The 16,284-nt window shown below is 36.3% G+C and overlaps 1 protein-coding gene across 2 annotated transcripts in view; it reads right to left on the bottom strand.

Annotated features, from left to right (window-relative positions):
* Window positions 1–422: 422 nt before the first annotated feature.
* LOC137618269 (uncharacterized) overlaps window positions 423–16,284 on the bottom strand; it is a 61,355-nt gene continuing 45,493 nt past the window's right edge. For both annotated transcript variants that reach the window (XM_068348436.1, XM_068348437.1), the window contains one exon: window positions 423–14,905. In XM_068348436.1, coding sequence (XP_068204537.1) covers window positions 2,728–14,289 — 11,562 coding nt within the window. In that variant the 5' untranslated portion in view covers window positions 14,290–14,905 and the 3' untranslated portion in view covers window positions 423–2,727. The remainder of the gene's footprint in view (window positions 14,906–16,284) is intronic.

Raw genomic sequence — 16,284 nt, 5'->3', positions numbered from 1 at the left:
TTACATCAAAGTAATTAGATATCTTCTTTCTCATCTGACTGATACTAGATCATTATAACTGATAAATAAATAATGTAATGTCTACAACAAATTTGGTCTACAGCAATAATTTACATAATCTTATCAAAATGATAAACTATACAATACAAAGAATAAAATTGGGTAGTTTTAGATCATGTTTGTTAAAAATATGACATTAGTAGCAATACAGAAAGAAATTAATAATGGCAAGACATCTTTGAACCATAATAAATAAAAATAAGGAATATTCATTTATGTTGAGTTTACATTATAGATATTGATGTGAATATTTACAAGTCAAAACAATACAAAATGGTATATTTTCCTTGGGAAATCAAATGAGTATTTACTGTACGGAACAAATATTAAAGTATTTTATACACAAGATTATTTTCGATTAATAAAAGTTTCACTTGGCAAGCTAATGTACATACTACACGGAAATTCCCCACAGCTGAATCTTCGTCATAATTTCTTTGGCTTCTTATATAATGAAGATTTGAAAAAATATTTGGCATGCACATGTATAAATATCAAGAAATTAAGTTTACGGAGACAATTTTTACATTTGCGTGTCTCTTTCCTGACATTTTCTGCACGTTGGGATCAAGGAATTCCTAGAAAATAGGAATGAATTAATCCCCATCTGGCACATTTGTACTTGGCTCCTTAACATGGCATTTCAGTGCTACAATCAGTTCAGCTTAAGAGAATGCAACTATACTAAAAAAAAAAATATTTGTAATGGTTTATTTTGTATTTAGAAAAAACAATCATCAAAAACCTAAAATAATATACTACCTAGGATTATTAACCTTTGGAGCTAGGAGTCAATGAAAACTATTTATAAATTACCTGCAGAATTACATCTGGACTGTGTTACTAAATACCTCTTGCTAAATAATTAGATACCTATCCTCAGCCGCCAACACTATCCTCTCCCATGTTGGATCATACATGAAGTGGAATGTCTCGTTAACCATTTCACAATCAGTTACGTAAGATGACCTGATTTAATCACACAAAGATGAGTATTCAAATAACTTACTAAATTTGTCCCTACTTAGAAAGAACATTAAAGGAAATCAAGCCCTTTCTTACAAGAAAAAAACCAAAACCCCTTTTTGGAGAAATTACTTTCATCTTTTGGTTTTCACCAACTGAAACGGCACTACACGAACATTTACAGACATGAAATCTGAAAGAGGACATGGAATGTAAAATACTACAAATTCGGTTGAATACCTTGTCAGGCAGAGAGGAACGGAGAGAGGAATGATCCCCTTTTGTTCCTTTATTTGATGTCGTTTACGACCCGAACTTTGGGGGAAGTGCCTTGGTAAATAGATAGATAGCTTTATCATAGTCACATCTTTATATAGTATCGATCGCAATTACCATTCTAGTAAAAAAAGGCCTATAAAACCATGTGTGTGTAAGATATCAACGTAAAAATTACAAATATTCTACCGAAGAATCATACCAGAGGATTTTCTTCTCCTCGATTGAAAAATAACCTAGCAAATTATGGTTCAGAATACTGAGAAAGGATATGAATGCTCTTTATACACAGGACAGTGGTGTCTCATTTCCAAAGAGGACAGACAGACTGGTCATGTTGCATCAAAGGATGTATAAAAAAAATGTGACATGTTTGAGTTTGTCTCAATGTGGTATTCTAGACTGACAAGATTTTGATAAATGTGCAACGCATCTATTTTCCCTATATAGTAAATACAATTCACAATATAAACAATCTTTACACAAAAATACTGATATATAGATCTGTATAATTGTATTGTTGGCTTACAAAAGATTAAATTACATCTTTTCTTTTCCTTGTTTGTGAACTGAGCGATATGGATTATATCAATATCTTCTAACTACCGGTACCCAGTTTTCTTCATTTTCCTGATTCTCCAGTAGACAACACACTAATTTCTTCTACAATATACTTTTAAACTAATAGAAATATAAAGGCCAAATAACTAACAGAATAGAAAAGGGAAGATGATGGTACTACATTCATATTTGTGGAACATACCGTAATGCTAAATACAGTTCAGTGGTTAATCTAATGGTCCTCTTCACATTCATATCATCAACCACATAATTACTCTGTTCAAGATGGAAATTTGAGTCACAACAATACCATTAGCCCCTTGTAATTTAGCTATCTAATTTGCAATTTTTGTCAAAGTTTTATATGAAATCTTTTCACAGTATAAAACTATTTATTTCTGATAATAGTTTTCCGTGGAGATGACAATTACGGAACTGATGTTCATTCTAAAAGAAAGAGCAAGAACAATGAAAATATAGCAAAGTAAGCCATTTACAACAGCCAGTACAATAAACTGTAGCAAAAATAATTAATTTATAGTGTGCTTTTGGTATATAATTTGAAAAACGTCCTCACCAAGACACAGTTAACCCAAAAATACTAAAGGATTAACATAGGTGAATATAACAGTTCAGTGGCACAATCAGATTATCAGTCTACTATAATACTATCAAGAACAAAAATCTTGACATTTCCTTAAACATTACACTTTGTATGTGCTCTGTACATATAATGCCTTAAGGTAAAAATTAAAGTCACAACACTAGAATCAGAAAATCTCCCACTATTACATCTTATTAAATCTAAACTGAACATGCATACATCATGTAGACATGATTCCCACAGAGAATCGTTATAATCGCTTAACTGCTAAGCGATTTAGAATGTAATTGCATATGCTTTTTTAGACGAGACTTCTTCCCAAACTTTTTGGAACATACGTCACATTCAAGTATTCGGTCCCCAGTATGTAGTCTCATGTGAAGTCTCATGCTACCTTTCTTCTGGAAAAGTTTACTACAGTACATGCAGGAGTATGGCTTGAAGTCGGGATCACGTTTATTGGCTTCCTTAGAAGAATCATTTTCGTTCTTGCCCACCGAGGATTCCGACAATTCCACGCTAGATAAAAATGCTGGCTCCGATTGTGTAAATTCTGGTTCACAAGGTTCAACTGCTGGCTCAGGTGATGTAAATTCTGGTTCACTAGGTATAACTTCTGGCCTAGGTGGTGTAAATTCTGGTTCACAAGGTTTAGCTTCTGGCTCAGGTGGTGTAAATTCTTCCTCACAAGGTTTAGCCTCTGGCTCAGGTGGTGTAGATTCTGGTTCACAAGGTTTAACTGCTGGCTCAAGTGGTGTAAATTCTTGCTCACAAGTTTTAGCTTCTAACTCAGGTGGTGTAAATTCTTGCTCACAAGGTTTAACTTCTGGATCAGGTGGTGTAAATTCTGGTTCACTAGGTATAACTTCTGGCCCAGGTGGTGTAAATTCTTGTTCACAAGGTTTAACTTCTGACTCAGGTGGTGTAAATTCTAGTTCACTAGGTTTAACCACTGGCTCAGTTGGTGAAAATTGTGGTTCACAAGGTTCAACTTCTGACTCAGGTGATGTAAATTCTTGTTCACTAGGTTTAATTGCTGGCTTGGGAGATGTAAATTCTTGTTCACAAGATTTAACCTCTGGCTCCGGTGGTGAAAATTGTGGTTCACAAGGTTTAACTTCTAGCTCAGGTGGTGTCAATTCTGGTTCACAAGATATTTCTGCTTCAATAAGAGAAAACATTGACTTGTCATTGTTTAAGGTATCTTCCACAGGACAGAATGCAAGTGGGTCACTTGCATTTTTCATTTCTGTACGAAACTCTTGCGCTGTGTCACTGGTTATTTTCAAATCCTTGTGGAGGGATCCTGATGGCATGTTAATCACATTTGCATCCTTTGAAAAGTCTGGCTTATTATTAGTAACTTGAAATTCATCAAGGCAGACTTCCGATCTATCAGTGGTAGAAGTCACTTTTGAAGGGATGGCCCCTGGCTCTACACAGGCAATTCCTATATTGTTATAGCAGGATTCTGACCTGCTACTGGTAACTGCTACTTCTTCACTGGTAATTTTCTTTTCAATGAGGCTAAATTGAGGCCTGTTTCTTTCAATTTTTTCTTCATGGCATGATTTGGGCTTGTCACTGATAATATTTACTGTCACGCTACCACAATTATCCTGCTTTCCAATAGATTCTTTCCCACCAATACAATGATAACTATTATCTAATTCATTTATAGAGGGTAATTTTCTAATATTTATTCTTTTTACTTCTTTAACCTGCCTTGCCTGTGGTACAGTTGGCCCCTTGAACAGAAGGGTAAGATGTTCATACAGATGATTCAAAGCCAGCTTGTTACTTTTAAAGGTTTCCCCACAAGCTTCACAGGATCGAATAGTTTCTCTCGAGTGCACGTGCAAGTGTCCAGTCAGCTGATGTCTGGAACCAAAAGACTTTTCACAAATACTGCAACTGAACTTGGCAGCTTTCCCAGGTTCTCTCTTGACGACGTAATACATTTCGTCGTTGCAATCAAAATAATCAAGTATGTGCGATAGAGCATGGTCTTTGTACTGCTTGCTATTTTTGAGAGTTTCCCCACAGACATCACACTGGTAAAACACACATCCAGAATGAACGTGAATGTGACCAAAGAGTTGTCTCTGAGTACTAAAATGCAGATCACATAAGCTACAATATACATTCTTTCTCGATACAAAAGTGTTTCTTTTCTTCACTCTGGTGTCTATCAACATCTGCACTTCTCGAGAAAGTTCACTAAACTCTAACTCTCCAGGTATGTCTTTTGTAATGGCACCATGTAATTTAGCATCCCTATCAGCTTGTAAACTGTCTGAATTTTCACTTTCAATACCTTTAGTAGCACTGAAAAGCTCATCTTGATTTAAACATTTTAACTGATCTTTCGTGATATTAACTTCAGTATTCACATCTAAGGAATTCTCACAAGAATTTGAACCAGAGCTTGTAATATCTACATTTTCAATAAGGTCTTGAGTCATTGCATCACCTTTATGAATACCCAATTCCTGCCTTTTATCTGCAATATTGGATATCTCTTCAGCACTAAAACTTTCAGAAGAACTTTTATCAACAACATTGGTTGCCTCTTCTGCACTTAAAGTTTTGGAACTCTGATCTACAACTCTGGATATCTCCTCTGCACTCAAACTGTCAAAAGAATTTTCTTCAACAAAATAGGTTGTCTCTTCTGCATTTAAAGTTTTAGAACTCTGTTCTACAACTTTGGATATCTCCTCTGCACTCAAACTTTCAGAAGAACTTTTACCTACGACACTGGATACTTCTTCAGAACTCCAACTTTCAGAATTTTTATTAGTTGCAATGTTAGAAGAATTGTCCTTTCTAGAGTTCTTCTTTTTTCTCTCATCATTTAAAGCTTCTATGAATTCATCTTCACTTCTAGTATGTATTTCAGCCAGTTCTTCAGCTACTGAAGGAAGAGGCAAATGTTCTAAAGCATCTCTTTCGTGTTCTAATACCAAGTCACTGAATACATCAAACTCTTCAACAATAATATCTTCCACGTCGTCAATGTCTATTACTTCCTCCTTGATTTCAATAGCAACATCTTCAGTGTTATAATCCCTATCAATATAATCTGCAACAAATACCCTTTCCTCACCTGAACTACTTTCCCGTTCTAGACCGGCTAATCCGTCGTCCTCATTCCTTTCAACTGCACATTCATACACCTCCTCTTCTTCACATGCAATATAATCCAGAGAACTCTCTCCCTTATGAAACATCATGTGCATTTTTAAAACACTGTCGTACAGGAAACGTTTATCACATATGGTACAGTCATACAGCGTACTGGATGAATCGAATCCTCGTACATTTCCTCCAAACGTTGCCAATAACGTCTTAGGATCACACCCATGCTTTTTTCTAATGTGACGGTTGCGATCCCAAAGTCTCTTAAACTTTATTTTACAATCGGGACACCTCCACGGTTTATCGTTAGAATGCGAAATTACGTGGTCGTTGAGATTGCTGCGACAAGAACATACTTTCCCACAGAGGGGGCACACTAAGCACTTTTTCCCTGAAGTAGGAACTTTATCTATGGCTGATTCTGAAATCCCAGGTACCACATCATCCCCAGTTCTTTTCTTTTTCTCCTTTTTACTAACAGATATATCTCTTGTCTTTAATTCCATCTCACTTTCATACACTATCACATCTCTTTGTTCATCTTTTCCAGTAATTGTGACATCCATTATTTCTTCAACCTGCGCTTCTGCAGCTTCTGCAGCCAACTGCTTTGCTTGCTCTAAATCTAATTTGTGGCTTTTTCGAAGATGAGTAACCAATTTGTATTTGTGTGAGAATAACTTAGAGCAGAGCCTGCATTTGAATGTTTCCGTTACCCCAGGTAACATGTCATTAATACTAGGTACTTTAACAATGCCACTGACATTTTTATCTCTGATCTCTGTGTCATTAAGCTTTTCTTTATCCTCTACTTCTTCGACCACCAGTTCAGCAGATTCAATCTTCCAATTGTGCATGTTTTCAAAATGACTCAACAAGATGTGTTGATGTTTGAATGATCTATCACACACATTACAAATAAAGCTTTTTAGTAAATGAGTCTTCAAGTGTTTTTTAAACCTCCCTTTATTTATTATAGTTTTCTTACAAATATCACACCTAATTGGCTTATTCTTATAATGTTCTTCCATATGCATATTGAAAAAATAGCAGGATTCACACTTCCTCTGACATATCTCACAGGTATTAGAAAGATGTCTAGAGTTACTCATGGTTACACTGTTAGAGGAAAGCCCCAAAGAATCTAGCTTTTCAGTTTCATTCGCACTAGAACCAGCGCAACTTGCATCCAATGCAGCCGGCCTTTCGTTGTCATTTACCATGTCATGTTCCTTACAGTGACATGCGAATAACTCATGATCTGAGAACTTTTCCCCACAATGGAAACATGAATAGGGAGGCATAAATTGGTGGTCATCCATATGCTTAAGATATGATCTAATGTCAAAGCTTTCTTTACAAATATCACAGTTAATAGACTGGACTTTCAAATGAACTTTTCTGTGTTCACGATATTTTCTGTAACTTTGAAAACTCATTTCACATACATTGCACTTGGGCAATTTCTTGTTTAAATATTGTTGTTCATTTTCCCTTACCTCATGTGTAACTCTTGGATCTTGGCTATTAAGAGGATTTTGTTCGGAGTCGAGGATTTTAAAGTTATCGCAACCTGATTCTCCATCCTCGAGGTATTGGGAGTCTTTTCTGTATTCTTTTCTTAAAACTTTACCCCTATTTTCATTTATTTCCAGTTCTGATTTGTCCACAACCTTTGATAAGGAATCAGCTTCATCACTAGAAATATTAGCCACTTCTCTGCTGTCACCAGCCAAGGAATCACCCTTCCTCGCAGTCTTATGAGTTATTTTGTGGAGTTCAAACTCTCGGTTTCTTAAGAATCTTCTCCAACAATGCTTACATTGCTTATCTTTGGCCGAATGTCTTTTCTGATGCATTTTGAATTTTGATTTTCTTGAAAACGTGTGTCCACAAAACCAGCAAGTAAATTCATGAATTAAGTTATGTTTTTGAAAATCTAACTGAGAACCAAAGCTCAAGTTACAGAACCTACACTGAAATGACCTTTCCTCTGTAGAGTTTGAGTTTTTGCCTTCCAGTAATTTGTCATCACTTTCATTCTCTATTCCTAATTTCATTCCAACACTAGTCACTGAACTTTGCATATCAGATTTCACTTTTTCATATCTATTCCCAAAGGATGAAAAGGTGTCATCCCCATCCACAGAGGCAACAGAATTTAAGAACAAAGTGTTCTGCAAAGCATTTGTGTCTTTTTCATTCAGACCAATTTGACCATCATGCATAGGAGAGTGACTTGCATAATGCCTCAAGAAGTTAGCATGATTTGCCATTTTCTTACCACAAACTGGGCATCCATAATACTTTAAAGAATTCTTATGAGCGTGTGTCTTCAAGTGTTCGTCATAATCTTCCTTGCACTGGAAAAAATTTTTACACTTTTCACAGTCGTACATAACTGGCTCAAAATGCACCTTCTCATGGCTCAAAAGTTTTTGATACCTTGTGAAAGATTCATTACATACGGGACATACATATGATCCCTTAGTAGTCTCATCTTCATTATTGCTAGTGATGTTATCTTTAACACTATTCGCATCAATATTTTTATTCTCCTCCATTATATCCTTTTCTTTGGTTCCATCAACTATACTATCAGATACTTCAATGTGGTCAATATCCTTTCCAGATTTGGATGGTTCTTCGTTTACTTCACCATAAACTGTAACCGCATTGCATGTTTCACCACCATCATCAGCTACTTTTCTGGAGTCTATTAAATCTGATTTACTGCTTTTCCCTTCCAGTGAATCTTTGTGTCTGCCTTCCGAGTTACTTACATCATCTGAACTTTTCCTAGTAAGTATATTTTCTATATTCTGTTTCTCTTTAGGTCCTGAAGAAACTTTTGGAACATGGGCTTCACCAGGTTTTTTGTGGGTTCTCATGTGATTATCCCGAGCTACTTTCTTCTTGAATGATTTTTGACAGTAGCTGCACTTGAAGGAATAAGTTCGTTCATGGGTCTTTAGATGCAAATTATAGCAAGAAGCATTTTCAGTGGTCTTTCCACATATACTACATTGGAAGCGTCCTTCTTCCATCTGCTTATTTTCAAAGCAAATAGCCTCTGTTGAACTCAATTTACCTAAAGTTTTCATCAAATGTGCTTTCATATCTTTAATTATCAGTGAAGCATTAACTGTGTCCCCATGCTGGGACATGTGATTAGCAAGGGACCACTTCACCATGAATTTCATCTCGCACACATCACAATTATACATGTTCATGTCCTCATCCTCTCCTAACCCCAATGCTTTGCAAATACAGAAAACCTTCCTGCAAACATTACAAATAGGAGTCTTAAATATGAGCTGGATCACATCGTACAATTGATCAGAGGGTCCATAGTGAGAACGCATAAGCTCATCCCTATCTTTATGAAAGCTTAAATGCATGACAAAATCAACTGCATGCATGATTAGCCTTCCACAAACTGTGCAGTCATATTCACAATCCTGTAGCCGAATTTTCTTTGATTCTGGCTCTGTTTGTTTGAAGGCTTCCTCTTCTGACATTTTTTCGGAAATTGTTTTAACATCTGAAGGGCAATCTGAGACTGGCATGCTCAAAACTGCGCTCGACTGTGAATCCTTATTTAATAATAGAGACGATGATGATTTGCCACCGTCGTTTTTCTTGTCACGATTATGTTTTGTTTCATCATCCATGAGCAATTCAGATTTATGTCTATCCTTGTGCATTGAAAGCTCCGATTCATTGTAGAAGACCTCTCCACATATTGAGCACTTTAAATCTTGAATGTCGTCGTGTAGTTTCATATGTTTGGTGTAGCTCAGTTGCCTAAAGAGATTGATATTACAAATTTTACAGTGGTAGGCAACTCTATTAGTGAATACTTTGGTATTTTTGTCCCTTTCATTATTTCTCCATTTAAAATTATCTCCTTCACTACCATCCACAGACAACTTTCCAACAGTCTTCTTTTCATAGCTTGCTGTGGGGGATATGTGGTTATACTGTCCTTCAATGTTAAATTGTTCCGGTTCCTTTGTAGCTGTAACAGCTGAACCATATTTCTGCATTGGTTCAACTTCCATGGGGCCTGAAAGTGTCTGATCTTCTTGATTCTTAATTCTAAATTCCTTTAAAGCAATTTGTCCTTTTTCAACATCATCTAATTCCTCTCTGAATTCATAGGTATCCGGAGTTGACATAACACTGTGGTATTCTTTCAAATGATTATGAAGATCACTCTTTTTCAAATTCATGCCACAGAGGTTACAGTTTTCTTCACCTACCACTGAATCAGGGTTATCTAGCGAAGCTTTGAGGCCGAAGTTTGATCGGCGGTTCAATCCGCCATATAAGTTCCTCTTAACATTCGTTTTTTTACCAAACAAACTAAGCTTCGATTTAAAGTGTACTTTCATATGACGATTAAGATTGTACCTACGGCTGAACATTCTGTCACACCCTGAACTTTTACACGCGTAAGTATTCTTCTTCTTAAAACATACTACTTTATGCCTCATATACAGTCGATGGTAGAGAAATGCTTTGCCACAAATTGAACAAACATAATTTAATTTTTTCTTACTATCTTTAGCCTCTTTCTCTCTATTAACTATACCAGATTGTCCTTCAACAAGATTCGCACATGTTGGAAATGAGTTTAGATTATCTTTGCAGACATCTGACATATTCTTGCCATGAAAAGATTCTCGATAGGTGACTTTACTGTTGCTAGCAGTACCTTGAATCTCATTCCCGGAGTTACCTAAAGTCAAATTACTTGTTTCAGATTTACTATTAAGCTCTGAGTCTTTATCAGCAGCATTTAAATTATTTGATATGTCACTTTCCTTAAACTGTAATTCACCATGTGATATGTGCTTCTCCTTGTCATCAGTAAGTGTACTAATTCCATGTGACACTTCTGTTTGGCCAAAACTGTGATACTTTTTCTGATGGACCGAAAGAGTATCTTCAAAATAGAAAGTTATGCCACACAATTTACACGGGAAATGGTCATACTCAGTATGAGTTTTGAGATGGTTGGCTAAAGCACTTTTTGTCAAGCATTTTTTATTACAGTAAAAGCAAGCCAGCATCTCTTCTTCACTGTCTTGCAGAGTTCGGCCACTTAACCTACACTCTCTCAGGTGTTTTCTTTCATCACCATCACTAGCCACTTCAAAATCAGTAGGACTATCAATTACAGAAGCATTAATTGCTGGTGGACTCAATATGGTAATCCCCTTCTTGGGGCTATCTCCTTTAAATGCTCCGGGTACAGCATCAGTAGAATATTTCTTCTTGTGCTGATATAAATGAACATGCAGTGACTTATCAGTAATGAACGTCAGTGGACACATTGGACAAGCAAAAGGTCTGTGTCCTCTATGAATGTGAGAATGCATTGAAAGACAGCTCTTCTTAGTGAAGGCTCTGCCACATGTAGGACAAACAAATTTTTTCTTATTTACCTCATTCTCAGTTTGCCTTTTATCACCATCCTGTTCTGGAACTTTGTCTTCAACTTTTTTCTCTTGTTGAGCACCAAACACAGGAATGTTTTCTGCCTCTTTCTTGTCACAAAGCAATGAGGTAGTTTCTTGCTGGATATCAAGCAAGATATTTTCCCCTTTTTGGCCAATAGAAGCCATTTTTTCTTCTTGCTGGTCACTAGATATGACTAAATTTCCCTGCTGCTCTAAAGGTAGTGATGCTTTTTTATTTCCCATGGTACCACCTCTTATGTCATCAGTTTTTGCAGGGATATTATCATCAATTTTTTCAGGGACAGTGTCATCATTTTCTGCCGGGACAATGTCATCAATTTTAGCGTGGACAATGTCATTAGTTTTTGAAGGGAGTGTGTCATCAATTTTTTCAGGGATGCTGTCATCAGTTTTAGCAGGGACAGTGTCATCAGTTTTTGCAGAGGGACTTTGTCCAACAGCAATGTCAATGTCCTTTTCAGAGAGAACTTCTTTGTTACTCTCTACAGAAGCTTCCAAGCTGGAACAATTGGGATTATATTCATTAACAACCCCAAAATGTTGGAGATCAACTTTATTTGCCATATCTGAGTCTAACATATCTTCAGAAAAATGTTTTTTATAATGGAAAGTAAGTGCGTGCTTAGATTTGACAGCCAAATTACAAATAGAACAGGAAAGCATATAACTTTTATGAATGGAATAATGTCTTGCGAGATGGTTCTTTTTCCTGAACTTCTTATGACAAACATCACAATCGAAACTACAAGCTTTTATATCATTATCATTACCACAAACACCGATTCTATCATGAATTTTAAGATGCCTTTTAAGACTACCTTTTCCATGGAATGTCCTTTCACAGAGATTACATTTATATTTCCCTGCAACTTGCTCATCAGGAACCTTACTTTCCGAAGTTTCCATACTAAGCACATATGTAAAACTGTTAAGCTCATCATTCGTATTAGCTTCTCTCTCATTGGGAACCAGGTTACTTACTCTACTCGTTTCCTGTTCGAGATTCACAATACCTGCTTTTCTTTTTCTAGCCTTATGCAGTCTCCGATGCTTAATAAAAGGGGTCTTTGTGGCGAACGTCCTGTCACATAAATCACAAGAAAAAGACTGCACATCTAAATGTGTTTTGAGATGACCAACTAGGCCACACTTCTTTACAAAATTCAATCCACAAAAATTACACGTATATTGTTGACTTTTTTCGTGTGTCTTCATATGCTCAGCTAGCTCACTTTCAAACCAGAAATCCCCCCAACAAACTGAACACTTGAATTTCTGTTTCTCCTCATGTTCAGCCATATGCTGATGAAAGGTGTCCTTTCGGTTGAAAGTCATTTGGCAAACATCGCATGAGTATTTGTGTTCAACAGGATGTTCTGCAAGATCTGACTTCAATTCCTCTTCAGAAAACACATGCTTTTCAGTCGCAAGTAAATCCCTCGTAAGAGGATCAGCACTAGTACTACTTCTCTCTACTGTAGATCTGTTTGATTCTTCAAACAGCTCAATTTCATCATCTAAACCTTCTTCTATGTAAACTGTTGTAATTTCTTTCCTCTTGACTGACAGTTCATTACTGGTATTTTCCTGACACATAATCTCAGCAACAGAACTTTTTATCTGAGCTTGTATGCAGCTGGAACTATCAGAAAGGTTTATTTCATTAGTAACAGTAGTTGAAACTATACCAGAGTTGTCACTTTGTGCAGGTAATGACAAAGTTGAACCTAGGTCACTACCATCAGTATTGCTTTGTGCACGATGCCCACTCCTGTTTACGGCTTGGCTGTGACTAACATTGTGGGCATCGGAACAACCATTATCCTCGGAACGAGAAGCACTGATATTAGTCTCTGAACAAAGATTACCTGATGGACAGGCAGACTTTTGATTGCCTGATAAAATATCTGGTACAGGCTCCATAAACTTGTCGTGAACCTTACGAACCACAGATTGTACGGCACTACTGCTTTGTACTATTTTCTCTTCCTCAGTTTTTTGGAAAATCCCTAAAAAGTTATTATCGGAGCTATTACCCATATCATCAGTATAATGGTCAATCAATGGATCTTCTGCAATATGTCCAATGTGATCGATTTTGTCTAGTCTCTCACCTTCTGAAAATATATCACGATCATCCATCTGTTCCTCTGTTATATAAACTGTCATTTCTTCATAATCATTAGGGGTTTCCTCTTCTACTGAAGCAGTCTTCCCTGACAATTTCTTTTTCTTTCTCAAAGATACATCTTGATTACCCCTATGCAAATTAGTCGCACTTATCAATTCTGATGACGAAGGCTCCGACTCGATGTATTCCACAGACTTTGGTAATTTCTTCCCCTTGTCCACTCTGCCCTCTCGAACACTGGCCCCGTGTTTCTTCATGTGCCTCCTTAGGAGACTTTGTTTGGTGAAGCTCTTTTCACAAATAGAACACTTATTCTTCAAAAAGCCATCACAGTGCTCAATATGAGCATTCAATTCTATAAAACTTTCAGTAATTTTACCACACAGCTGACATGAAAATACTGTTTGTGAATTCTGGGGTCTGTTGTTGTCTGTATTGCCTGTCACACTTGTCTTGATTTCTGCTACTGAAGAGGATTTGGAGGGCTTCTTTTTAAAGTGCTCCTTAACATGGGCTTCTAAGTCAGATTTTGAAGGAAAAACCTTTCTACACACAATACAAGTTTCCTGAGAGTCACGAGAAGAGACTTTTTCGGTAAACTTCTCGTTTATTCTCGAATCTGTGCTTTTCGTTCTTTTCTTGGCAACATTCCTGATATCAACAGCCCACGATTCAACCAGCGACGCACTTTCTATAGACGAGGACTCAGATAAAGAATTCTGTTCTGTTTCTAATACTCTACATGAATTCATTATCATGTGAGTTTTAAAAGTATATTTATGAGCAAACCCAACACCACACACATGGCACGAATACTGGCTCCGGCTAAGTTTTTCCACAAGTTTGTGTGTTTGAGGTTTACTCAGATCCACAGGTGTGCAAGAATTCTTTAATACGTGCCTCTTAAAACTGGATTTATGACAAAATCCAGTTCCACACATTTGACATTTAAAAGGTTTCACAGTTAAATGCCCAGACATATGTCTCTTCAAGCCACTCTTGGTTAGAAAAAACTTGGAACAATGCTTGCACTCTAACGTTTTCACCGGTAACTTCTCCATTTTGAAAATTGCTACACAGCTGCGATAAAATTAATAAAAATGATTTCTGTTGGTGTTCAGTTTGAATTCGAACAATGGTACTATATCTTAGTATTCACTCAGCTTCATCATTATCAGTGAACCCACGCATGGATTAATCTACCATCATAGAGTAGCAATTTCATTATATAAAATCTATACGACATCTTGATGTAATTAAAAAAAATCATATGAAGAGAAATCTGAAAACCATGTACTTTTTACAAACAAACAAATTCAAGGCTATTCCTCAAAAATTACAATTACTAATACTATACTGCAAACAGATTTATATTACTCTTTTCTTCATCCAGAACAATATTCTTGAAGGATTTATAACAAAAAGTATTTTCAATGTAATTTTAGCGAAGGAACAAGTACGGACAGCACACAGGATACTTCCATAAATCTAAAATTTCCTCTAAAAATTTAAATAATATTTCATAGTAACCAAAGAATAGCACAAAATACAATTAAATTAAATATTTATGCCATTGAATATTACTTGTAAAATACCAGTGACTTTCATAACACAGATTTGCTACATACTCAACAACTTGTGACTGTCTGCATATCTCCAATTCACACCATACTGTACCTGGAAGAGATTAAATGAGTCAAGAATCTCTTTCACAGGAAGGAAGATTTCTAAAAATTAAACTGTATGTAAATGTGAGTGATATACATATTTATTCACGACCCACTTTTGCCCTCCCATAAGTCCCGCTAGACATCTAATTGTCAAAAGCTAGAGCTTCCATCAAGCTGATTTTACTAGTTTCCTAAGCAGGTTTTATGACTCGGCTTCTTGAGAACCGTCCTAAATTTTTTCTAAAATTATCACTTTACAAATCTATTTTTTAAGTAAAATGGGTGACAGGCAGATAGAATAAGCGGTAGTCAAAAGTGACCCTGGCAGTCTACTGCAAACCAGGCAGACATAATACTGCAAATTTTGGGGTCAGGAGAGTAGAAGTGAACTCAGTGTTTATTCAAACTGTTGCAAATCTTAGGATTAGAAGAGTAGATGTCAATTCAGTGTTTATTCATACTGTTGCAAATCTTAGGGTCAGAAGAGTAGAAGTGAATTCACTGTTTATTCAAACTGTTGCAAATCTTGGGGTCGGAAGAGTAGATGTCCATTCAAACTGTTGCAAACCTTGGGGTCAGAAGAGTAGAAGTGAATTCACTGTTTATTAAAACTGTTGCAAATCTTGGGGTCAGAAGAATGGAAGTGAATTCAGTGTTTATTCAAACTGTCAAGTATACACTGGCACCCCTAAGAGAAGATCATAGGCTCCTGTATCAAAACCATTGATTACAGTCGTCCCCTACAATGAAGAATACTTAGGAGTGGAGTATACAGTACAGTAGTTCTTTGACAAAACCATATTCACTGACACTCGCCCAGCCCATTTCATATCACTGAATTTTCAATACATACCCTTGGCATTAAGTGCCTATGGAATAATTGGGTTATAACCAAGAGGGAGAGAGCCATAATCTTGTAGGATACAGAAGTCTGTTTAAACAATACTTAATGTCTTTCTCAGCAACAGCAGGTTTGCCCGAAATAGAGATTAAGGGGTTTCGTTGTAAAAACCTAACTTAGACAGTGATTATACAAGAGTAAATACCAGTGTTGTTGTTGGAAGAAACAATATAGGACTTTGTAATTCCTTATCCAGAGTTTTTCACATGTTTCTCTGGTTCTCGTTTGGTGTTCAAGTCTTCTATACCTCAAAGACATTCTGACTTGCAAAAGACTAACCAGTTACCTATTCTTGTGCTAGATTAAGATTTATTAACAAGTCTTGAGTCCATCACCATTGATAACAAAAGAAAATCTTTCATTGCAGAATTTGCATGCTGGTTCACCCAAGAAATACTGTTTGTGGATAGTAAAGTTAGAAGTGTTTTTGAAATATTCTTATTTGCATATTCTATAATTGGTGGTTATTTCTAGACTATAGAAGA

This window comes from Palaemon carinicauda, chromosome 24, assembly GCF_036898095.1.
Source record: "Palaemon carinicauda isolate YSFRI2023 chromosome 24, ASM3689809v2, whole genome shotgun sequence".
Classification (NCBI taxonomy): Eukaryota; Metazoa; Arthropoda; class Malacostraca; order Decapoda; family Palaemonidae; genus Palaemon; species Palaemon carinicauda.
This window is presented reverse-complemented; position numbering and strand designations above follow the sequence as displayed.